The sequence below is a fragment of the Pseudophryne corroboree genome, chromosome 1 (genome assembly GCF_028390025.1).
Source record: "Pseudophryne corroboree isolate aPseCor3 chromosome 1, aPseCor3.hap2, whole genome shotgun sequence".
NCBI classification, from domain to species: domain Eukaryota; kingdom Metazoa; phylum Chordata; class Amphibia; order Anura; family Myobatrachidae; genus Pseudophryne; species Pseudophryne corroboree.
Window position 1 is genome coordinate 262885915 of NC_086444.1, and position 26100 is coordinate 262912014.

The 26100-nt window shown below is 45.1% G+C and overlaps 1 protein-coding gene and 2 pseudogenes across 2 annotated transcripts in view; 1 reads left to right on the forward strand and 2 right to left on the reverse strand.

The window, feature by feature from the left end:
* Positions 1 to 1518: 1518 nt before the first annotated feature.
* Positions 1519 to 26100, reverse strand: part of MARCHF3 (membrane associated ring-CH-type finger 3) — a 262264-nt gene continuing 237682 nt past the window's right edge. For both annotated transcript variants that reach the window (XM_063961182.1, XM_063961267.1), the window contains exons 4-5: positions 10780 to 10989; positions 1519 to 2615 (exon numbers count right to left, since the gene is read on the reverse strand). In XM_063961182.1, coding sequence (XP_063817252.1) covers positions 2457 to 2615; positions 10780 to 10989 — 369 coding nt within the window. In that variant the 3' untranslated portion in view covers positions 1519 to 2456. The remainder of the gene's footprint in view (positions 2616 to 10779; positions 10990 to 26100) is intronic.
* On the reverse strand, positions 7853 to 7971 carry LOC134948456 (5S ribosomal RNA; annotated as a pseudogene).
* On the forward strand, positions 8223 to 8341 carry LOC134950266 (5S ribosomal RNA; annotated as a pseudogene).

The following is a 26100-nucleotide window of genomic DNA, read 5'->3' on the forward strand; positions in this document are numbered from 1 at the left end:
TCAAAAGGTCGACATGAAAATGGTCAACATAAAAAAGGTAAATACAGGTTTTTTTTTCAATTTTACATGTTTTTGGACTTTTTCATATCTTCTCTATCCATGTCGGCATAGAGTTGGTTATAAACCTTGAGGCGAGCGCAGCGAGGCGAGCAAAGTGAGCCCCCCGAGGGGATGCCTTTCTACAATTCGAGGTCCCAGATGACAAAAACTATCCACACAAACCCCAAAAATTAAAATAAAAAAGTCTACCTTTTTTATGTCGACCATTTCCATGTTGACCTTTTTACCCTGTCTACCTTTTGTACAGTCTACTCTTTTCTTGTATACCTTTTGACCCTGTTGACTTATTGACCCTAAACAAAAGGGAGGAAGAAGAAGGCTCTTGTGTGGGCGCACTCATTAATTGTAGTTAAATAACTAGAATGAATAACACTAGGTTAATTAGTCAGTAGATAAAACAAAATTTATTTGGAAATATTAAGAATATAATTGCCCCTTATTGAGGAGATGTGAATGATCCCAGATAAAAATGTTCTGGTCCTGCCTCAGGAAATGAGATGGAGAGGGGTAGAGACACTGCAAGTCATAAACCCTTTCTCACCCGGCCAGTACAGATGATCTGTATTAATGAGATCAATTTAGGTCAATTGATTTTAAATTCTGTCATAATCCCAATGAAGGAATAGCAGCTATTTATGGCAATAGGCAATAATAGAAATAAATCAAAGGATATACCAGGGTAAAGAATGAAAAGAATAGAAACAAATGGTGATGCTGCTGTTGGAGTCACATACCACACATCATATGCAATGATTAATGTTCTACAACACTGAGTATTCCCTGTGAGTCTCCACCTCAGGTACTAACTCAGCCCACACTGTTTCGCTTCCAAGATCGGACGAGATCGGGCATTAGCAGTGTGGTTTGATAGTAGAAAGATTTGGTCAGACGTCCAATGAGAGTGCGTCTTTCTACTATCAAACCACACTGCTAATGCCCGATCTCGTCCGATCTTGGAAGCGAAACAGTGTGGGCTGAGTTAGTACCTGAGGTGGAGACTCACAGGGAATACTCAGTGTTGTAGAACATTAATCATTGCATATGATGTGTGGTATGTGACTCCAACAGCAGCATCACCATTTGTTTCTATTCTTTTCATTCTTTACCCTGGTATATCCTTTGATTTATTTCTATTATTGCCTATTGCCATAAATAGCTGCTATTCCTTCATTGGGATTATGACAGAATTTAAAATCAATTGACCTAAATTGATCTCATTAATACAGATCATCTGTACTGGCCGGGTGAGAAAGGGTTTATGACTTGCAGTGTCTCTACCCCTCTCCATCTCATTTCCTGAGGCAGGACCAGAACATTTTTATCTGGGATCATTCACATCTCCTCAATAAGGGGCAATTATATTCTTAATATTTCCAAATAAATTTTGTTTTATCTACTGACTAATTAACCTAGTGTTATTCATTCTAGTTATTTAACTACAATTAATGAGTGCGCCCACACAAGAGCCTTCTTCTTTCTCCCTTTTGTTTATGCATATGTCACTGGCTCTGGGCGCACCCCCAAACTGGACATTATATTAAAGATTTACTTAAAAATTGTCCAATCTTGGGTTCTCTGTAATCAAAAACCATTTTTAGACCAGTGCCGGGTCGCCCCCTTTGTGTAACAGACTTATTGACCCTGTCGACCTTTTGACTGTCTATATGTTATACCAGACCCCTAAATGTTCTGCCTTCACTTTGTACAGGAACAGACCTTTATTGTGCACATCCTGCCCACACAGCGCAGAGGCAGGCACTGAACCAATAGCTAGCAAGGCTAATTCTCTAGGGACCAGCGACATCACCAGGGATGAGGTAACCAGTGACTGCACCAGTATATACCTCCCAGCATTCACTCATACAATGCGTATCATAAGCCCCTTCTCTGGCCTGCCCACATTCGCCTCAGTCAAGTTCACAGGAAGTCCTGGGTATTTGTGACTATGCCAGGCATTCTGGGAAAGGAGGCAAGTAGGATTACAGTGCTGCATTACTATTGGTTCAGCCCAAACAACTGATGCACTCTGGGTGGGCAATACAGCACACACATCTTACCATAAACTGCTATTAAAAAAAAGGACTTAAAAAATAAAAAACTATGGAGTATAAAAGTGTACTTTTACTTCTAATATCATAAGATAAACAAAACAGAGAGGTAAAGGCTGCTGCAGTTCAGAAGGGTACACAAGATACCACCGGCTAAATGAACAGGTTTGGCAAGTTAGCAAACACATATTTGCAGCGTTCATTGCTTAAATTAAAATAAAGTTTTCCAGGAAATGGAGATTACATATCCACGTTAGGGCTAACAGTCTGTGAATGATGTCCAAGTGACGATGAGACGAGATAGTGCTATAGTGCATCTTACTGCCAGACAAGTCCCAGGTGATCTCATCACACTATAGTCTCTTTCGAATTCCGTTTGAGCGAGTGCAGCCCCAATAACGACTGCTGATTGGAAGGTAAATTGATCGATTTAGGGATCACCAGAATAACCCTCTGATTGGTCCGACGCCATTCATTGTATAATCTACAGTGGTATCTAAATGACACCTGGAAAAAAAAAATGTAAACACGGATTTATAATTTGCAGATGGAAATGTATGACAGCTACTTCGCAAACAATATTGTAACTGCAGATTGGGGTTGTACATTAGTATTTTCACAATGCCACAGTGTTTGGCCGCCAAATGATAGTAATGTTAGAAAATTATTCTTTCAAAATGAATGGGGACAGTATAGCACCTGACAGAGAATGCTGTGGGAAGAGAGGAACATCATTTGCCTCGATACATAGTCATCCTTCATGGCCTACCAAGCTACAGTGTCTGGAAGAGATAAGGGGGGGGGAGGGGGGGGATGTATCAAACATTGGAGAGAAATAAGGTACCAACCAATCAGCGCAACCCGCCATTTTACAGGAATGTTTGAAAAATGGGTTAGGAGCTGATTGGTTAGTACTTTATCTCTCTCTCCAAGGTTTGCTGCAACTCCCCCTTAGTCACTGTATCTGAACGTCAAGCATCAGGGTGACTGCTCTATTTGGCCAAGCAATGCCTAACATAACATAAGATGATGGACAATTGTCTTTTTTCAACCTTATTTACTATGTAATGCATGCTAATGGATATTAATAACTGCACATATAGGAGAGAAAATAGATTCTCTGTGCATGACAGTACATCCTACTATTATTATATTAGCCATTTATTAAAAATAATTGTAATAGTTAAGTAATATGCTCAATTGCCCCATGGATTAAAATAAAAAGGTTCCACTGTTGGTGATTACATCACAGTTATTATCCAGATAAACATTTGTAAAACAAAGAATTCCATTGTCACATTTTAGGGATCTCAATAGACAGCTAAGTTCCTAGGCCATCCTCATGCCAGTCTAGCATTCAGTAAGAGCACATAGAAAGGGGGCGTCCATTATCCTGAGCAACATTTACCTGGAGGACGAGCTGTGTCCATAGGGGGTCATTTCGACCCGATCGCTCGCTGCAGTTTATCGCAGTGCAGCAATCAGGTCGGAACTGCGCATGCGCTGGCGCCGAAGGCCGTCGTTCCCTAGCGATCGCCTCTGCCTGATTGATAGGCAGAGGCGGTCGCTGGGTGGAAGGGGGCGGCACGGTGGTGTTTGGCTGCCATTATGGGGGCGCGGTCCGGCCAACGCAGGCGTGGCCGGACCGTGCGGGGGGCGGGTCGCATCAGCTGCGTGATGTCACACGCAGCTGCTGCGCCCACGGGCAGCGCCGATCAACTCCCGGCCAGCCGCAGGAGCTGCGCTGGCAGGGAGTTACTCCACAAGTACAAAAGCATCGCCGCTGCGCGATGCTTTTGTACTTGTGCGGGGGGGGGGGGGGGGGGGGACTAGCACTGTGCTGGGCGTCCCCCCGCATGTCAGGGAAGATGATTATAGCTGTGCTAAATTTAGCACAGCTACGATCAACTCGGACTGGCCCCCATAATCTGACATAGAACTGGTACCAGTACAGCTCCTACCTCTTAGTGATCTAATGCTTCCTCCTGGTGATCACAGCACAGAGTAGCAGACCAGGGACAGATGTTACACCCACCCACAGTATTATTGCTAATATTTACTAGCCTATTAAATTGAAGAAAGTTAAAATAGGAACAGAATGTCCCAAAAATCCATCTAACAAGTAAGTAGTAGAGGTATATGCACTAAGCAGTGCCTTGTACAAGATGCCGCGTCTTAGCGTGTGTCAGGCTGAAACTTCAAATAGCAGTGGTTTTAAAAACAAAACATGTGTTGCTATTAATATCATTGTCGTTTTACATTCTGGTCCTAATCACGCCAGGACGCAGCAGCTGACACAATGAGCCGAAGCTGACACTGCAGGGACCTGACAAACAATGGGCCTGATGCAGAGATGTACGCTAATGCTGCAGCTATGTTACATACAGTAGTTACATAGCTAGTGAGGTTGAAAAGAGGCAAAATACCCATCAGGTTCAACCTGTATTCTGTGTTAAGCTGCTCCCATTATAATGCACCTGCTGAAGTAATGGTTTAGTACCAATTGGCAACTATGATTCTTTCCACTCCCAGATATTAATGTCACTATGTTAAATGCTATAACCCTGGATACTTTTTCCAATTAAAAATTTGTCCAATCCGTTTTTAAATGCATTTACAGAGTCCGCCATTATTACCTTCTCCGGCAGGGTGTTCCAAATCTTTATTGCCCTTACCGTGAAGAACCCTTTCCTACATTGTGTACGGAATTTTCTCTCCTCTAGCCTTAGCGAGTCCCCAAGTGCCCTATACAGAGTTCTTTTAATAAACAAATCCCCTGCTAATTCCTTGTAATGACCCTTTACATATTTGAAGATATTAATAATGTCACCTCTTAGAAGCCTCTTTTCCAGTGTATCCATATTAAACCTAGTAAGCCTTTCCTCGTACTCCAGTGTCTCTAACCCTTCAATCAATATAGTAGCCCGCCTTGGAACTCTTTCTAGTTCCCCGATATCTTTTTTATAATATGGTGCCCAAAATTGAACACAATATTCCAGGTGCGAACGTACCAATGATTTATGCAGAGACAGGATTACATCCTCATCCCTTGTCTCAATAATCCCCAGTTTTATGCACGCAAGCACTTTACTTGCCTTTTTTGCTGCATTTTGACATTGCGTACTGTTATTAAGCCTATTATCTATGAGCACCCCCAAATCCTTTTCCACCACAGTTACCCCTATATTTTCCCCATTTACAGTATATGATGCATGTGTGTTTTTTGTCCCAAAATGCATAACTTTGCATTTTTCTATATTGAACCTCATTCCCCATTTAGACGCCCAGATTTCAAGTTTAAATAAGTAATTCTGTAGAGACTCCACATCGCTTTCTGAATTAATTACCTTACACAGTTTAGTATCATCAGCAAAGATTGACACTGTGCTTCCCAGGCCTATTCCTAGATCATCTACTAAAAGCGAAAATTTGTCCTTCTGTCTTTCTATACAAATCCACAGTTTACAAGCGACGATCGTGAAATTTTACGTACAAGCGTATTAAAACACGGTGGAGGCAAATAAAACAATCTGAAATCCCTAGCACCCCTAGGGAGGGAGACAGCAGCACAGAGTATATCAGGAGACAGCATAACTCTGGAATTGCTGGATCAATGTACTCAAAAATTGGTACACATATGCCTTACAATCTGGGAACAAACACTGTGGGGGGGGGGGGGGGGGGAACACACCCCTAGCACCCTTAGGGGTGAGGCAGCAGCACTGAGTATTTCAGCAGACAGCATAACTCTGGAATGCCTGCAGCAATTTACAACAAACTTGGTACACAAACGACTTACACTCTGGAAACAAACATTGTGGGGGTAACATACCATTAGCACCCCTGGGGGGGGGGGGGGGGTACAGCAGCACAGAGTATGTCAGCAGACAGCAAAACTGCGAAAGGCCTGGAGCAATTTACACCAAACTTGCTACACATATGACTTACACTCTGGGAACAAACACTGTGGGGGTAACACACCACTAGCACCCCTAGGGGTGGGCCAGCAGCACAGACTATATCAGGACATGCACCATATGTCAGTGATGACAGGGCTGCATGTGACAGGGCCAGTGACATGATGTGAGGAGGGGAATGCAGCTAGCACAAACCCACACACTGAGAGTTATATAGTGGAAGTAGCACGGACCCACAGCAGCACAGAGTATATCAGGAGATACATAATGTGCTGCGCTATATAAGAAACTGTAAAAAAAAGTCTATAATTTCACAGGGGCACTGACATGATGTGAGGAGGGGAATGGAGGCAGCAGGAAGCCACAGACTGAGAGTTGTATAGTGGGAAGAGCAGGGTCCCTTGGGGGACCAAAAAGGGGTCCAGCCACTACACAAAGTGCGTCAGGGAAACAAGATATGCCTATATACTAGATCTCCAACCAACGTAAATTAACAAACAACTATCATTCTCATTTACCATCCTCATCCCATAGCGAAGCACGGGTATTCAGCTATCTACAATGTTATTTATACTGTGTGTTTAATATTTACATTTATTTTTGTATACAGACATTCTTAAAATGCTGGGCAACGCCGGGTACTCCAGCTAGTTGATAAATATATTGAACAGTAGTGGGCCAAGTACGGACCCTTGTGGTATTCCGCTGACTACTGGTGCCCAGCTGGAGAACATCCCATTGACCACTACTTGTTGTACTCTGTTATCCAGCCAATTACCTATCCATGTACAAATAGTATATCCTAGGCCAAGTTCCCTTAATTTGATGATCAGTCTCCTGTGAGGCACTGTATCGAAGGCTTTTGCAAATTCTAAATACACCACATCCACTACTTTTCCCTGGTCAAGATTCTTGCTCACTTCCTCATAGAAGCTAATTAAGTTATGTACGCTTATGCAGTGACTGTGCAGAAGTATGCCAGTGCTGCAGCCACCGGGATTTGTATTGAGACCTTTGTGAGTCCCAGAGACTGCGTACAAAGATGCAGAGTAAGCTGCAGGTCAGTGGATTATGGAGTCCTCAGTAGCCTCACGGTCGCACATTGTGACCGCTGGGAGTGAGATGCCGGAGCTATTGCAGCTGTGTATGGAAATGCAGTCACAGGCTGAGACACGCTCAGGAAATGTTCATGACAGGCCCGCCATTACCTGTAACCGCCCCAAACGGTGCCTGACTGTCAGTCACTTTGTGAGTCCTCGCTGTGACCACTGCTGCAATATCATTGCAGCACATTCGCAGTGCGACCAGTAATGGCTCAACTGCGCAAACACTGGGTTTCCGCACATCTCTGCATCAGGTCCTCTGTGAAATACACATATAACAAGAAAAGAGAAAAGAAGACTCTTTTGTGGGCGCACTCTTGTATGTATATGTATAGACGTCTCAGAAGAAACGATGATAAAAATATATATATTTTATTAACACAAATCGATAAAATAGTAGTAGGATATTTTGTCAAAATATTGCAAGAGGGTGGGGGGGGAAAAGGAGAAAGAGGGTGGGGAAACACAGAACAAATATTAACAGTGTAAATACTGAATAGCAGTTCTGGGCTGCCTGGGTTCAAAATGACAAAAAGATAACAGCTGGAGGCCTGAAAGAATACCTAAGTTGGTCCTATGTAGGTATGTATATCACATTTTTTTTACCTATATTAGGTTGATGAATCAGCTACATCTCTTGTGAGTATATAGAAATAGAAAAGGTTGAGGTGAGCAAGATGAATCTGCTGTCAGTGTTAGACGCTGAGCCAAAACCGTCCACGGATTTCTACTGAACTGAGTATTCCTCAAGAGTCTCCCACTTGAGTACTAACCCAGCCCAACACTGCTTAGCTTCCAAGTTCGGAAGGATTCGGGCGTTGCCAGTGTGGTATGAAAGTAGAATGAATATTGTAATCGAGGGCTCAGGAATCACTGATGAGAGTTCACGAATCAGGAAGGAAAAGAGTAGCTATAGGTTGGAGAGGAAAATAGGGGATCTGCTGCCAATGTTAGACAGGGATGGTCACCCTGACCATCCCTGTCTAACATTGGCAGCAGATCCCCTATTTTCCTCTCCAACCTATATCTACTCTTTTCCTTCCTGATTCGTGAACTCTCATCAGTGATTCCTGAGCCCTCGATTACAATATTCATTCTACTTTCATACCACACTGGCAACGCCCGAATCCTTCCGATCTTGGAAGCTAAGCAGTGTTGGGCTGGGTTAGTACTCAACTGGGAGACTCTTGAGGAATACTCAGTTCAGTAGAAATCCGTGGACGGTTTTGGCTCAGCGTCTAACACTGACAGCAGATTCATCTTGCTCACCTCAACCTTTTCTATTTCTATATACTCACAAGAGATGTAGCTGATTCATCAACCTAATATAGGTAAAAAAAATTTGATATACATACCTACATAGGACCCACTTAGGTATTCTTTCAGGCCTCCAGCTGTTATCTTTTTGTCATTTTGAACCCAGGCAGCCCAGAACTGCTATTCAGTATTTACACTGTTAATATTTGTTCTGTGTTTCCCCACCCTCTTTCTCCTTTCCCCCCCCCACCCTCTTGCAATATTTTGACAAAATATCCTACTACTATTTTATCGATTTGTGTTAATAAAATATATATATTTTTATCATCGTTTCTTCTGAGACGTCTATACATATACATACAAGAGTGCGCCCACAAAAGAGTCTTCTTTTCTCTTTTCTTGTTGCATGTTTCATTACTGACTCAGGGTGCACCGCCAAATATAAGATTAATTAGAAGACTTAGTTTTCTCCTTTTACTTATTACATTTTGGTCTCAATATTATCCATTAGATACGTTACTACTTTCCAGTGCGGTATACCCCCAATACATATAAATACACATATAACAATGATAAAGGAGGAAAACTGTAACAAGAGCAGTATAGAAACTTATCTCCCAAAATCCCTGCCATGGGTAAGCAGAACCTGTGGGGGAAATTCAATTGGGCACGTTTTACCTGCAAAACAACCTTGCGGATCTCCCCTCCATCTTCTCACTGAGGAGGGGCTGCTGGGAGATGTAGTTCTCAATGCTGCCGCCTTTGGGATGGGGGAGTTACACACACACACACAGGGGTCACACACTAATACTTACACACGCTCACACTTTCTTACACACTCACACACACACACACACACACACACACACACACACACACACACACACACACGCTGCTGCAGAAGACCGGATCCTAATGCTGGAGGAGAAGACACTGTTTCGGAAGGTGAGTAATTACTGACTAATTAAGATAATTGGTCCTGCAGATTTCAGGAAAATCGGACTTGCTCTGGAGGTGTGAGAAAAAAGAAGCAGTGATTTCTATTGAGATTTTCTCTTTACTAGTGATAACCTGTATTTTGGGCCCGATTCAGAAAGGATTGCAAATTCTATGTGTACTTGTGATAACCTGTATTTTGGGCCCGATTCAGTAAGGATTGCAAATTATGCTAATTAGCAAAATTTGCAATCCTTGCGAATGCATGCCCATCGCAGAGCAAGGCCGGCCAGCATGCTGACCAACGCTCCGCCCCTTGATGAAGCAAAAATTGCGATTACATCACAATTTCTGTTTCATTGTAGAAATTAGGGTAGCCTCATGCTGGTGCAGGAGACCCGCCGCCAGAGCCGGATTAAGGGAACGACGGCTCAGCTGTCCAATAACGTATGAGTGAAGTAGGCTGCCCCAATGGCTGAGCGGCAGGCTGCTTCATTCATACATGATTGGAGAGCTGAGCCGTCGCTCAGCTGTCTGTGCGGTTGGCGGGGACGGGAGCGCAGGTCGATCGTTGGATGGTATGTGACCCCCCCCCCCCCCCGTCCTCCTCCTCTTCTCTTGAATAGGGGCCCCACTTTCATAAGTACCCCGGGCCCCCCATGGACATAATACGACTCTGCCCGCCGCCATCTTTTTTTGATTGCGGCGGCATGTGACATCACGCAGCTGCCCCGACCAAGCTCCCACCACGCCTCTATTTGCACCGCACCACCCCCATTTTTAGCCACGCCTCTGCAACGCTCAATCTCCGCCTAGAAAACGGAGCTTTGCCACCCCCCTTCCCTGGAGCACCTCTGCTAATTTTCTGTGATCCCTCGCATGCACCCACATCCTTTTCGGAATATTTGCAGTTGGATCGCGTTTTGGGATCCAAACTGAATCAGCCCCCTTATACCGGCTCACATCAGTTATAGATTCTCACCTCTTGCAGACCGGTGGTGCCATGGGCTGCTGAATTGGGTGTTATGGTTATGTATTACAAGAACAGAAAATCCTGAGCCAAAGTCAAAACTATTTTTCTCATTCATTTTATAAATAGGTTCAGAAAAGATAAAAATCAAAACAGGTACGTTGCCAAATACTCGGCAGATTATTTATTGATCCAAGTCAGGTGTGGAATGGGCCAGATATGTGGCAGCTTGAAGTCTTGAAATGAGCAAATGTTACAAAACACAGACCTGAATCAGTCTGCATGTCTCTCACTGATCTCAGACTTTCCTCTTAACCATTCCCTCATCATCTCATGGACTTGTAGGACTACAGTATGTATTATCCATTTACTTTTCCCTGCTTCCTGTTCCATCATTTTTCTTCATTAACCTTCTAAAACACACAGTATTTAAATTTTCACACGTTATATAAAAGCAAAGAGACACACAATGAAACACAAATACTCACAAGTGTCCAAAAGAGGTAAATAGTAAAGAGTGCAACAGTGAGTGCAATAAGTCCAACTGCTTCTAGCCGGCTACTGAAGTGCAGATGATCCACCGCCCCTCGCAGACATAGCCATCCTGAGATGGTGGCAAGCGGTGTTATGAACAAGAAGCACACCATGTCTCCAAACAGTGTCCTCTTCTCATGCTGTGGACCAGGGTTCCGCAACCACTGCATAAAGAAAACAAGATTGCTGAACAAAAATCCGGAACTGTGTGAAATAATAAATGAAAGCTAAAATCCCAACCTACTATGGGAAACCATCCTAATTGGAGTTACTAATCACAATGTGATGTAGGTCATATTCATTTAGGCTGAAGTTTTATCTGCAGAAAATTTTCTGCATGGTGAAATGTATACTGATTTCTAATTTTCCAACATATATATATATATATATATAATATAAGTATTCAGTATATATGAATGAGATCTTATTTCCAATAAATACAATTAAATCTGAAACACATTTGTTTACAAAAGTGAAAAAGCATAGTGCATAAGTTGTTTTGTGACATCATGGGGGGATTCAATAGTTTTTAGTGTGGCTGTATGAAATGGGCGGGCAGCAGTTTGGCAAAATGGCGAAAAAGTCCATCTTCTGGGAGCCCAAATGCTAACCTGGACTTCAGAAAGTACATTTTGTCACGATAAGTAAAGAAGTCGCACCTGATCACCAAAACAATTGAATAGTTCCATTGGACACCCATTACTTATTATTGGCCAAAAAATGTATTGAAATCCCCCCATGTGTCTACATTTGCAGATGCACTTTGTATAATGAGTAAGCACACAGGCTTTTAGGCAGTGATAGTAACTCTATGGCAAGATTCAATTCTTATCACGCCAGCAACCGCAAGATGGCACCCAAACAGAGCAATTCAATTGTAGCTCTGTTCAGGTGCAGTGGCTGCCGACACCTACATTTCAGCTCACACCCCCTTGAGTGGCAAGCTGAAATGCGCAAAGTGACCCATTTGTGCACCCAAACAGCACTTTCCGTGATCGTGCCCATTAGTTTGGTTGGGTTTTGACGCTCTATGCGGCTAAACCAGACTGCTATAGGCGCGATATGCATGATAACGAGGATCAATTGAATATCACCCATCGATCTCCCATCACTATAGAAGGGAGATCGGGTGCGATATAACAACTGAATACAATATGATACAATACGATTTATTGTCATCATCAAATACATTTGCCAATTAAATTCAATTTGTACAACACACCAAAGCAATAGTATAAAACTGAGACACAGGTATAAAAAAAAAGAGAACACGTACAGCACACATATGAGAGATGACAAATTATTCCCCATAAGTGTTTAAGATGCACACAGCAGAAGCTGTCACGTAGGTGAGTCGTGCACCCCATATCGCCCCAATGTGTGTAAATGTTGGCACCTTCTGATGTGAGGAGATGAGTATATCAGGAACATTCCTTGCAGAGATTGTGACAGATGCATGAATATGCCTAATTTTGAGCCTACACACAAAATACATGGTTTCATGGGATCACATTATATAAATGCGATTTGGGATGGAGTAGGTCAGTGGTTCCCAATTCCAGTCCTCAAGGCACTCTAACAGTCCAGGTTTAAAGGATATCCATTGTTGACTGAGATACTAAATAAGTCACCTGTGCTCAAGCCTGGATATCCTTAAAACCAGAACTCTTAGGGTACCTTGAAGGCCGTGTTTGAGAACCTCTGGGGTACAGATGTGTCCACTTACATCTTGCCTTCCTGCATGTTAAACAACCCTTCTAGTCACGCCTTGCTGTGGCGTGACTTGGTATTGCCGATCATCTTTTCGTGTGACTTTTTCCATTAAAATGTGTCTTATTTGCAAAAGATGCTGATAGGATGCACAAGAATCTTATGCTAATAAAAAAGTCACGTAACGATGCGATTAAGATGCATTTCTTGCTTGGAACCTGTCAGCTTACTCATGCCAGGCCTCTCCTGCTGCGTGGTGTATGAGGACACATCTGTAGATGCTTTTCTGTGTTTCATGTTTTGTGGAAGACTCCAAGACTAGACTGTTACACATTCCCTGACGCGGCGCAGGTCATGCCGCATCCTACACGGAATATGAAATGCATTTTGCGTTTCCTGGTTGCATTTTGGCAGGAAAGTACATTGCTAAGCACACTCCTCAATGTAATAAAAACATTCAAACACAACGGTCCTGTTTTCCTCTCACAGGCCATGTACTCTTTCCACCATGTGCATTTTCAAGGGGATCTGAAAACCAGCAAAGCCAGATGCTGGTTGGGGGCAGTTCCATGGACAGGGAAGTGGGACTGAAGCTAGAAATAACTTTGTAGGCAAGCAAACGGGCGCGATAACATTATGGGCCAGATGTACTAAGCCCTGAAAATTGATAAATTGCACGGTGATAAAGTACCAACCAACCAACCACCTCCTAACTATCAATTTTCAAACACAGCCCGTAACAAGGCAGTTAGGAGCTGATTGGATGGTACTTTATCTCTCTCTAAGGCTTATTATTACACCCCTTTATGTCTTCTACTCAGTGCTGTGGGAGATGTTCTGCCATTTGGAACATCTGTAAGATGCTCAGAGCAGCAGGCTAACGATTTGGATCAGTGTGACCCATCCTCCCACCCCTTGGGACACTTCGTGATGACGGCTTGAGTGACACTTAGGTGCCATGTAGCACATTGAAGTGCAATATTTTTGTGAAATGCTCAGAATATATAAGACAATGCTATGTTCATCTTCTGCCTAGAAACTGACATACACTTGAAATATACTATTTATTTTATTATTCATAGTTAAAATTCAATGTGACTCAAAGTTACATCCTTAATTCAAGTAAAAAAACAACTTTAAAACATAAAAGTCAGTTCTGACTGTGACTTAATTGACTGAGAAATATTTCACGCAGTAATGCTCAATGGGGACTGTGGCCAGATGAGATAACAGACATCAAGGAATCTGAGCTATCCAGAGAACACGACCTGCCTATTTGTGCTTTACATTGGTCTGCAGCTCAGAAATACAGTCCTGTGGCTATATTAGTTATCGTTCCACTGTATATCACATGCTGCCCTGCATGTGATCAGCAATTATGCTGATATCCTGTCTATATACTTATATAAGCAGCACAGTCATCTTACATAAGGACTGTCTGGCTTTCTATCTGCACGGTGTCACTAATCAGAGGGCAGAAATAAAATATGCTACTATTCATTTTATTAACCTTTTTCTTATTTAAATAATGGAGGTGGAACAGAAGGCTGTAAGTACAATCACAGCAAGATACCGTATATGTACTTACAGTACCAAACTCATTGCTGCTGTACATGCAACCCTGCCCCATACACTGCAACTGCTGTAGAGATGCATATATTACCTTCTGCCACCAGATGGCACTAGTGCTATTAACTTATTTACAGAACAACAAAAATGCAAAATAATTCCACAAATGTAAGGCTGCCCTGCTTCAGGACAAGCAAATGATGGTGGTTTGTTATCAATGGCATAGTGACGAGTAAAAGCCACAATAGGATCACAAGAATCACTAATAAGGTGAATTTCAAAGATAGTAAATATCATAGATGTAATTGTCAACTGTCTCATACTCAAGTCAAGATATAGCACTTGACTCTATAATATTATGCTATCATTATCATATACAGCATTGTAAAATAGATCAGAGACACCAAATGAGATTCTAGAAATTATTGGGGGGGATGTGCTGGACTGCACACCCTAATTCTAAACATAATAAGAGATGCTACAATGCTGAGACTTGTAGTGCCACACAGAAAAACAAAGAAAATGCAGGTGCACATGCTAAGAATGCTAGTAAGCAAAACAATTCTAATACTCTGCAATTTAACATGGAGTGAACGTGAGGTTCTTTTCGCAATATTTTTTCAAAAATATGGGTCCACCAACCACGGCCAGGTGTCCTCATCAGGTGGGTTCAAGTACAGAGCATGGGGGAGGGGGGTCTATATTTGCACTATTGGTGTCAGGGCAGACCTTGCACTAAAGGCCCATACACACTGTGCGATTTTGAGCTGAAAGCAGCTCACTTTTGGTGTTTTGAGCTACTTTCAGCTCAAAACCGCCCAGTGTGTATGCGATGAGCGATGAGCGTAGATGCGCGCTCCCGCTTCATCGCCGGCGTCCGGCGTTCATCTGCTGGTATTACCAGCAGATGAACGGCGGGGTGAACGGCTTTCCATAGCGTACTGCTATGGACAGCCATTCAGCCCCGCTGACATCGCTGGGCAGGGGGGAAAAGCGATCAGTGTGTATGCACTGAGCTATTTTCAGCCCAGCGATGTCAGCCATCATCACTGTGCATACACGCTTGGCAAAAACACTCAGTGTGTATGCACCTTAAAGGACCAGTGGCAGATCAAGGAGAAGGCATGTCTGTTCCGGCGAAGTTCCCAGAGTTCTCCAAAGCGAAGTTGATCTCCAATGCACATGCGCCAACTACTATGCTGCCTACTGTCCTGGCCGGCACCCACTTGATGTCCCGTGGCAGAGTCAGGGGAAGGGAAGGAGCTACATCTGCCAGGTCATACTCGGCTGACCCTTCCCAGCCCGCTCTCCGTCCCCTCTTCTTCCTCCCACTCTCTGACCCTTCTGACCCAACGCAGAACACAATCAAAATTAGGTCATCACGTCTCCTTGATGGCCTCATTTTGAACAGGGAATGATATACTGTATAGTTTGAACCTGGGCTTCACTACACATACAACTGGACACATTCTTCTCACTGTCAAGCACTGGCCGCTGCTGCAGAGTTCCTGCTTGCAGTTCCCCTCTGCCATCTTGCTGCTCTCCGCTGCCTACAGTTCTCCTCGGCCACCTCCTCTATAGAGCTGCCGGCAGGTCTGATTGTGGCACTGTAGAGACGGAGACAAAGCTGTCTCTGTCTCAAAAAAAAAAATTAGCCCGTCAAGGGGTGAGGGGGTGTTTTCGGAGTATTCAGAAACCATCCCTGTGTGGTGTGCTATAAGTATTCTATTTACATGGAAATGATCACAGTTGGCACATTACCACAATGCATAAAGCACTCTGGGCCTGATTCATGTTTGTAACTAAAGCAAAAAAAAGCAAGTAACTTTGGGGGTCATTCCAAGTATTTTCGCTCGCTAGCTATTTTTTGCAGCGCTGCAAACAGATAGTCACCGCCTATAGGGGAGTGTGCGATCGCATGTGCAGCCGAGCACTACAAAAAAGTTTTGTGCAGTTTCTGAGTAGCCCAGTACTTACTCAGCCGCTGCGATCACTTCAGCCTGTCCGGTCCCGGAATTGACGTCAGACACCCACCCTGCAAACGCTTCGAAACGCCTGTGTTTTTCAAACCACTCCCAGAAAACGGTCAGTTGACACCCATAAACGCCTTCTTCCTGTCAATCTCCTTGCGATTGGCCGTGCGAATGGATTCTTCATTAAATCCATCGCTCAGCAATGATCCGCCTTGTACCCGTACGGCGCGCCTGCGCATTGCGGTACATACGCATGCGCAGTAGTGACCTGATCACTGTGCTGCGAAAAACAGCAGCATGTGAACAGGTCAGAATGACCCCCTTGTTACATGTGTAAAACATGGATTTACCAGTTGTGTGCTTTTTTTGCTTTATTACAAACATGAATCAGGCTCTCTATATGCAAAGGATATAATTACTTTGCTGCCTTGTAGTTACAACAGATGACAAAATAGTTGGATATCTAAGATTTAATTCACCAATTAAAATGTCACACAAACCCAATAGGCAGATATGTTCATCTGAAGTAATATTTCAAAATGGTTGTGCAGAGCCGCTATGCACAATTATATAATTCTTGGACAGAAGCAAAGTACAAAAATTCATTTCTAATTATAACACTAAAGAATCTCATTAGAGCTATAACCATAAGTGAAGGCATTATCATCTCCCAAATTGGAGTACTTTAATTAAGAGAAAAGCACAGAAATTAAGTGCAGGAATCCCTTAAAGACTGTTCTAAGAGGCACAAGCAAACATGAAATGGCAAAGCATTAAGTACATGGTGCACAAAAAGCAATCAGAACAATCTCAACGCACACAGTAAGTCCCGCCCGTGACGGTTATCTGTTATGTATGATGGTGTTGTTCTCTACAGTGTTATAGATCATGATTTAGAGTTAGACACAAGTACATCTGTGTGCTGTGCAGTAATTGTACATGCAAGTAAATGGCAGAGCTTGCTCCAGTACTTTGAGCTGCATGCAGCTAACAGTTGCTGTCAGGGGAATACACATGCAGGCAGGGAATGGAAACAACAGAGATGCAACTCTAAGGGTGTCATTCAGCTGAGCGCAAGATTTAGTGAGGTAAAGATCCTTGCGTACCTTGCGCCCAATCATGGATTACCATGGATATGCGTGTTACAGATATCACAATTTACAAAAAATGATTGCCGGTTTTTCAGCGCATGAAAAAAAACCTCACCCCTCAGGTGGTCTCCGCTGCTCGTGATGCAGGGATTTTTGAACTTCCTGAAGGCAACTGAATTCCCCCCTAAATATAGGCAGACATATATATTTAACTTGTGTCTGTAGCATACTTGTGTACTTCTGACAAAGCAGAGCGTGTACTGTTCTGTCTGAGACGTGTGTCATAAAACTGACTTCCAAGTAGTTGCATAGTTCGGCACATACTGTATATGAGGATACTGTACATTGAGCCTAGTATTTAAGTTTTACAAAATGTGCAGTTGCCACCAAAAAGAAAAATATGCAGTGGTCACAGAAAGAGCCAGCACAGACTGACAATAAGTATACTCTTGTACACATGAAATCACTAACGCAACGTCCTCACATATGCATTACTATGCATTAATATATGTTGCACTCTACTATTTTATAGCAGTTCTTCCTTCCACCAGGTTCAAGCAATTTGTCACATGCTCCCTGTAAGGAAGCACACATCCCTACACACAGATCCCCTGTAACCAGTGCTGCAAGTATGGCAGTACTGCGTACCAGTAAGAAATTGGCAGCTGGTACGCAGTACCGCTGGGCCGACCACCTTGCAACCACTATGTCCGAGGAGAGCACAGCATGCGCCTCTCCTGCCCAGTCAGTCTGGTCTCCCTCCGGCAGCGGCGTGTATCACAATCAGGAGGCAGTTCGCGAGCCAATCAGAGCTAACGGACCAGCAGCCAATCAGGAGCCGACGCTGCCGGACTGCTGGGGGGCATATCTGTATCTGGGGGCATATGGCCTCTCCTGCCCAGTCAGTCCGGTCTCCCTCCAAGAGCAGCGTGTATCACAATCAGGTGGCGGTTCGTGAACCAATCAGAGCTCATGGACCAGAAGCCAGCCAATCAGAAGCCACCGCTGCTGGAGGCATATGTGTATCAGGAACTATTGGGGGGCAATATGTGTTTCTGCCAATATTGGGGGGGGGGGAGGCATATGTGTATCTGGCACTATTGGGGGGGAATATTTGTATCTGGCCCTATTAGGGGGCATATATGTATCTGGTACTATTGGGGGGCATATCTGGTACTGTGGAAGCATATGTGTATCTGGCACTGTGGGGGCATATCTGGCACTGTGTGGGCATATGTGTATCTGGCACTGCACTACTGGAGGCATATCTGTATCTGGCACTATTGGGGGCAAATGTATATCTGGCACTGCACTATTGGGGGCATATATGTATCTGGAACTGCGCTAATAGGGGCATATGTGTATCTGGCACTGCACTATTGGGGGCATATGTGTATCTAGCACTGCACTATTGGGGACATATGTGTATCTGGCATTGCATTATTGGGGGCAGATGTGTATCTGGCACTGTGGGGGCATATCTGGCACTGTGGGGGCATATGTGTATCTGTAACTGTGGGGGCATATTTGTATCTGGCACTGTGTGGGCACATCTGGCACTGTGGGGGCATATGTGTATCTGGCACTGCACTACTGGAAGCATATGTGTATCTGGCACTATTAGGGGCAAATGTGTATCTGGCACTGCACTATTGGGGGAATATGTGTATCTGGCACTGCACTAGTGAGGGCATATGTGTATCTGGCACTGCACTATTGAGGGCATATGTGTACCTGGCACTGCACTATTGGGGACATATGTGTACCTGGCACTGCACTATTGGGGGCATATGTGTATCTGGCACTGCACTATTGGGGTCATATGTATATCACGTCCCCATTTTAATTGGCCACGCAACATGTGGCCACACCCATTTTTTTAATTGGATATGGTCAGCGCACTCAGATGTGAGGATGTGTGTGAAGATTTGAAGGCTGAGAGGAGGGGGGGAGGAATATCGATTTAGTCAATGACTGTGTGTGAAATGATTAAAGAAATGAGGACTATGTTTGTACTGATTTGAGATCTGATATTTATTTGTGGGTAAAAAAGTCTCTATCAGGTGTGTCATGCAGACCACCCTTTGTACAGTATACCCTCCTAAATGGTATACCCTGATCTGGATTGACCCCTGATGGGTGAATGTCAGGTGTTCCTGTTAGGGCACCTTTACCATAGGTGGATATGACCTATGTATTTAGTATGAGTATAATAGTTTATCAGTGTTCGTGAGGTATGAGACTGTTTCGGCGTCCCGCTAGTCCGACCCTTGTAATGCTGATGTCTATGTGCACCACTATGAGGAAAACAGGTTACGGGCTTGGTTCTTTTACTTACCGCCGGGGGTGCGTTGACAAATCCTTGACAAAGGCATTATTGCTGAAACGCGTTGGACACTGCTGGACACTGCAACACAATTATTTACCACACTTTACAGCTCTCTCCCCCGGCTGGAGAACGAGGACTGCCCGAGAGATCCCGCACCACGTGACGCATCACGTGACGCGGCTACCAGGAAGTGACCAACAGGACCATAAGCAGGCGAGTGCAGCGGCTGCTGCACCGCACGGTGTTCGAGACGCCACGGACTGGTAGACAACAGCACTGGAAGATACAGGCACGGAAGCTGAGCCGGCACAGGCGCACTGAACGCGCCCCCGCAGGTAAGTAAAAGAACCAAGCCGTAACCTGTTTTCCTCATAGTGGTGCACATAGACATCAGCATTACAAGGGTCGGACTAGCGGGACGCCGCAACAGTCTCATACCCCATGAACACTGATAAACTATTATACTCATACTAACTACATAGGTCATATCCACCTATGGTAAAGGTGCCCTAACAGGAACACCTGACATTCACCCATCAGGGGTCAATCCAGATCAGGGTATACCATTTAGGAGGGTATACTGTACAAAGGGTGGTCTGCATGACACACCTGATAGAGACTTTTTTACCCACAAATAAATATCAGATCTCAAATCAGTACAAACATAGTCCTCATTTCTTTAATCATTTCACACACAGTCATTGACTAAATCGATATTCCTCCCCCCCTCCTCTCAGCCTTCAAATCTTCACACACATCCTCACATCTGAGTGCGCTGACCATATCCAATTCACAATTCAGTAGGAGGCTGGACACCTCCAGGTCTAGCAGCACCAATTCCCTACATTTCCCTCCCCCACCAGTGAGCGCAGTCTCCCATTTTTTCTTTTGATATCACACCCATTTTTTGTCACGCACACAGTACCACTAAGAAATGTTATCTACTTGCACCACTGCCTGTAATGCAGCACACATCCTTACAAATAAACCCTCTGTAATGCAACACACATCCTTGTATTATATCCCCTGTAAGGCAGCACACATCCTTACACACAGATCCTCTGTAACGCAGCACACGTCCTTGCACAGAGATCCCCTGTAAGGCAGCACACATTCTTGCACACCGATACCCTGTAAGGCCAAGGGCGGATCTAGGCGTTTCTTATAGGGGGCGGTTTCAAAATGAACCCTGACTCCTCCCCTCCCTATTTCTCCTCCCCCTTCCAGTCCTCACTCCTCCCATTATATATATATATATATATATATATATACACATATATATGCACTATTTGAATACCCGTGCTTCACTACGGAATGTCAAGTATTTCCGTGTGTATAACTTTCATTTTGAAGGACTTCCTGGTAAAGTAATTAGACTTACAACAGTACATGCTCCGCCCACAGCTGCCAATCTTTGTCAGGCCGCACCTCCAGACGGGTCTTTCCCGGATTGATGCTGTCAAAAGGCTGGCGCTGAGGAGAATAATCCGCCTCCTTCTCTGCCCGTCCCGCCTCTGTCTCACCCCCCATGCTGAAGTGGGCTGAACTTGGACTTAAACGGCGTCAGGAGTGTCACTATTCATCTCTGTGACCCCGAAAACTATGGATTTTTACATGTCACCCCCTTCCCACCCCCACCCCTAGGGGTCGTAGGTGTATCTTGCCCCTACAGTATTTTTTTCCAGATTGTAAGTCATATGTGTACCAAGTTTGTTGTAAATTGCCTCAGTCATTCCAGAGTTATGCTGGAACATACATATACACATACATACTTTAATTTTCCATTTATATATAGATAAAATGGGGGATAGCCCTACAGGCACAATGATGCATGGAATACTGATATATAGGATCATACTGGGATAAAGGGCTTTATGTTTCAGCTCATGGACCTTCTGAGGAGGCATAAAATACAGAATATTAGGGTAGAAGTACCCTGTGGTTGGCCAGGGACCCTCCCACTACACCAAGGCTACCACCACAGCCGCAGCCCAGGGGAGAGAAATACAATAGGGTATGTACCGGCCTCAAACTCGGGTATCCGGGCCTGGATGTTTGCTCCCACTCTCATGCCCAGATCTGCAAAGGGGAGACGGCTATAGCGGAGAAGGCCGGTTGGACCCAGCCACACACTCACACTCAGACGGGAGAGGGGGGACGGCGGAGGCTCATTCACTGAGTCCGAGGCTACCACCATGCTTGTCGTCGCTGCGGCTCTCCTATGAGCAGTGTCTGTTGGAGGCGCTGGACGGGCTCTTGGTGCTACTGGAATGGCTCTTGGCCAGGAAGTTGGTGTTCCTGTTCATCATGTCCGGCATGGCGGCTCCTAGGGTAGTCGTCGGGGACTACTTGGTAGTAGGTAAATGGAGGCTCCGTGCTGCCAACAGCACACTCATACACAGCCTCAGCACTCCACCTGGCGAGGGGTATCACACGGGTGGCCCGGCGTGATAGGAGGGGGGAGTGGGATTACAGGAGGCGGCGAGCCGTGGCCGTGTAACAGGCAGCGATGCTGGCCTTGCCTGGGCTTATTCATCACGCGACCCCGAAAACTATGGATTTTTACATGCCACCCCCACCACTAGGGGTGCTAGGGCTGTTTTACCCCCACAGTATTTTTTCTAGATTGTAAGTCATATGTGTACCAAGTTTGGTGTAAATTGCTCCAGGCATTCCAGAGTTATGCTAGAACATACATACACACATACATACGAACACACACACACACACACACACACACACACACACACACACACAGTTATATATATATATATATACACACACACACACACACACACATACTAGCTGAATACCCGTGCTTCGCTACGGAATTTAAAGAATAATGACAACCTTTGTCAGGCCGCACCTCTGGGCTTCCCCGGATTCATGCTGTCAAAATGCTGGTGCTGAGGAGAATAATCCGCCTCCTCCTCTGCCCCGTCCCGCCTCTGATACTGCCCTGCTCAGTGCTGTAAATGCTGGGATGACAGGCCAAGCTCCACCCGCTGTACGTTAAATATGTCAGGTTTGCAGGCTGTCTCTATGTAAAAGGGCCCTAGGTCTCCTTGCTTAGTTTTGAAACTAAAGTATGACTCTGCACCCACCCGTGTGTGCCTCTGTCCCTACCTGTGTGTGCATCTGCCCTTACCCGTAGGTGCCCCTACTCCTACCCGTATGCCTATGCCCCTACCCGTGTGTGCCTCTATGCTTATCTGTGGGTGCCTCTGCCCCTACCCTTGGGTTCCTCTGCTCCTACCCATATGCCTATGCCCCTACCCATGTATGCCTCTGCCCCTACCTGTGTGTGCATCTATTCTTACCTGTGGGTGCCTCTGCCCCTAACCATGTGTGCCTCTGCCCCTGCCCATGGGTGCCTCAGCCCTTACACGTGGGTGCCTCTGACCCTACCTGTGGGTGCCTCTGCTCCTACCCGTGGGTGCCTCTGCTCCTACCCGTGGGTGCCTTTGCTCCTACCCGTGGGTGCCTCTGCCTGAACATGTGGGTGCCTCTGCCCCTACCCATGTGTGCCTCTGTGCAAATTTCTCCAGGCTTTCCAGAGTTATGCCGAAAACTATGGATTTTTACATGTCACTCCCTTCCCACCCCCACCCCTAGGGGGGCTAGGGGTGTCTTGCCCTCACAGTATTTTTTTCCAGATTGTAAGTCATATGTGTACCAAGTTTGGTGTAAGTTGCTCCAGGTATTCCCGAGTTATCCTGGAAAACATATACGCACATGCATACACACATAGATCCATATATATATATATATATATATATATATATATATATATATATATATATACACTGCTCAAAAAAATAAAGGGAACACTTAAACAACACAATGTAACTCCAAGTCAATCACACTTCTGTGAAATCAAAGGGGTATATTTACTAAGGTTCCGATTTTGACCGAGATGGTGTTTTTTCTTCAAAGTGTCATCTCGGGAATTTACTAAACTCAAATCACGGCAGTGATGAGGGCATTCGTATTTTTTTAGAAGTCCAAGAAAAAAAATACGAATGAATACACCATCGGTCAAATACCCCTTTAATTTGGTAGAACTCGGTCATTTACTAAAAAGTGTAATTCACAAACACTGCCGACAATAGCCAAACACTGCCGTGCAAAAATACCAATCGTGAAAAAGTGCTAAAATAAAACAGACCTGCTTTTTTTTACCGTGTTCTGATAAGCATGCACAGATCCATGAGATCCGTGCATGTTTATCAGTGGCAAGGGTTGGGAAAGTGTTAAATTTGCCAAAAAAAAAAATGCGTAGGGTCCCCCCTCCTAAGCAAAACCAGCCCCGGGCTCATTGAGCCGGTCCTGGTTGAAAAAATCTGGGGATTAAAAATTGACCGGGGTTCCCCCATATTTAATCAGCCAGCACCGGGCTCTGCGCCTGGTCCTGGTTCCAAAAATACGGGGGACAAAAAGCGTAGGGGTCCCCCGTATTTCTGAAACCAGCACCGGGCTCCACTAGCCAGATACATAATGCCACAGCCGGGGGACACTTTTATATTGGTCCCTGCGGCCCTGGCATTACATACCCAACTAGTCACCCCTGGCCGGGGTACCCTGGAGGAGTGGGGGCCCCTTCAATCAAGGGGTACCCCCCTCCAGCCACCCAAGGGCCAGGGGTGAAGCCCGAGGCTGTCCACCCATCCAAGGGCGGCGGATGGGGGGCTGATAGCCTTTTTGCCAAAATTTGAATATTGTTTTTACTAGCAGTACTACAAGTCCCAGCAAGCCTCCCCCGCAAGCTGGTACTTGGAGAACCACAAGTACCAGCATGCGGTGGAAAACCGGGCCCGCTGGTACCTGTAGTACTACTACTAAAAAAATACCCCAATAAAAACAGAAGACACACCTTGAAAGTAAAAGTTTAATTCATACATCCACACCTCCAAACATACATACTTACCTATGTTCACACGAGGGTCGGTCCTCTTCTCCATGTAGAATCCATGGGGTACCTGTTGGAAAAATTATACTCACATAATCCAGTGTAGATCGGTCTTCTTCTGTTCTATTTGTAATCCACGTACTTTACAAAATAAAAAAACGGACACCCGACCACGCACTGAAAGGGGCCCCATGTTTTCACATGGGACCCCTTTCCCCGACTGCCAGGACCCCCCCTGACTTCTGTCTAAGAGGGTTCCTTCTGCCAATCAGGGAGCGCCACGTCGTGGCACCCTCCTGATTGGCTGTGTGCTCCTGTAGTGTTTGTCAGGCAGCACACGGCAGTGATACAATGTAGCGCCTATGCGCTCCATTGTAACCAATGGTGAGAACTTTGTGGTCAGCGGTGAGGTTACTTTTGGTCAACTGCTGACCACAAAGTTCCCACCATTGGTTACAATGGAGCGCATAGGCGCTACATTGTATCACTGCCGTGTGCTGCCTGACATACACTACAGGAGCACACAGCCAAACAGGAGGGTGCCACGACGTGGCGCTCCCTGATTGGCAGAAGGAACCCTCTTAGACAGAAGTCAGGGAGAGTTCCTGGCAGTCGGGGAAAGGGGTCCCATGTGAAAACATGGGGCCCCTTTCAGTGCGTGGTCGGGTGTCCGTTTTTTTTATTTTGCAAAGTACGTGGATTACAAATAGAACAGAAGAGGACCGATCTACACTGGATTATGTGAGTATAATTTTTCCAACAGGTACCCCATGGATTCTACATGGAGAAGAGGACCGACCCTCGTGTGAACATAGGTAAGTATGTATGTTTGGAGATGTGGATGTATGAATTAAACTTTTACTTTCAAGGTGTGTGTCTTCTGTTTTTATTGGGGTATTTTTTTAGTAGTAGTACTACAGGTACCAGCGGGCCCGGTTTTCCACCGCATGCTGGTACTTGTGGTTCTCCAAGTACCAGCTTGCGGGGGTGGCTTGCTGGGACTTGTAGTACTGCTACTAAAAACAATATTAAAATTTTGGCAAAAAGGCTATCAGCCCCCCATCCGCCGCCCTTGGATGGGGGGGACAGCCTCGGGCTTCACCCCTGGCCCTTGGATGGCTGGAGGGGGGGACCCCTTGATTGAAGGGGCCCCCACTCCTCCAGGGTACCCCGGCCAGGGGTGACTAGTTGGGTATGTAATGCCAGGGCCGCAGGGACCAATATAAAAGTGTCCCCCGGCTGTGGCATTATGTATCTGGCTAGTGGAGCCCGGTGCTGGTTTCAGAAATACGGGGGACCCCTACGCTTTTTGTCCCCCGTATTTTTGGAACCAGGACCAGGCGCAGAGCCCGGTGTTGGTTGATTAAATATGGGGGAACCCCGGTCAATTTCCCCCAAAAAATTTTTCAACCAGGACCGGCTCAAAGAGCCCGAGGCTGGTTTTGCTTAGGAGGGGGGACCCCACGCATTTTTAAAAAAATTTTTTAACAATGTTTTATTTTTTACGAAAGGTGCACAATGAAGCCCAGCACGGATCTCACAGATCCGGCCGAGATTCATTGTGTTAAAGTCGGCAGTGTTTTACAATTCACTCACGTAAAACACTGCCAAAAAATACGAATGACATCGACATCGGTAAATACGAAAATCCAGAATACGACAGCTTAGTAAATTAGTCGTAATAAATTCAAAAA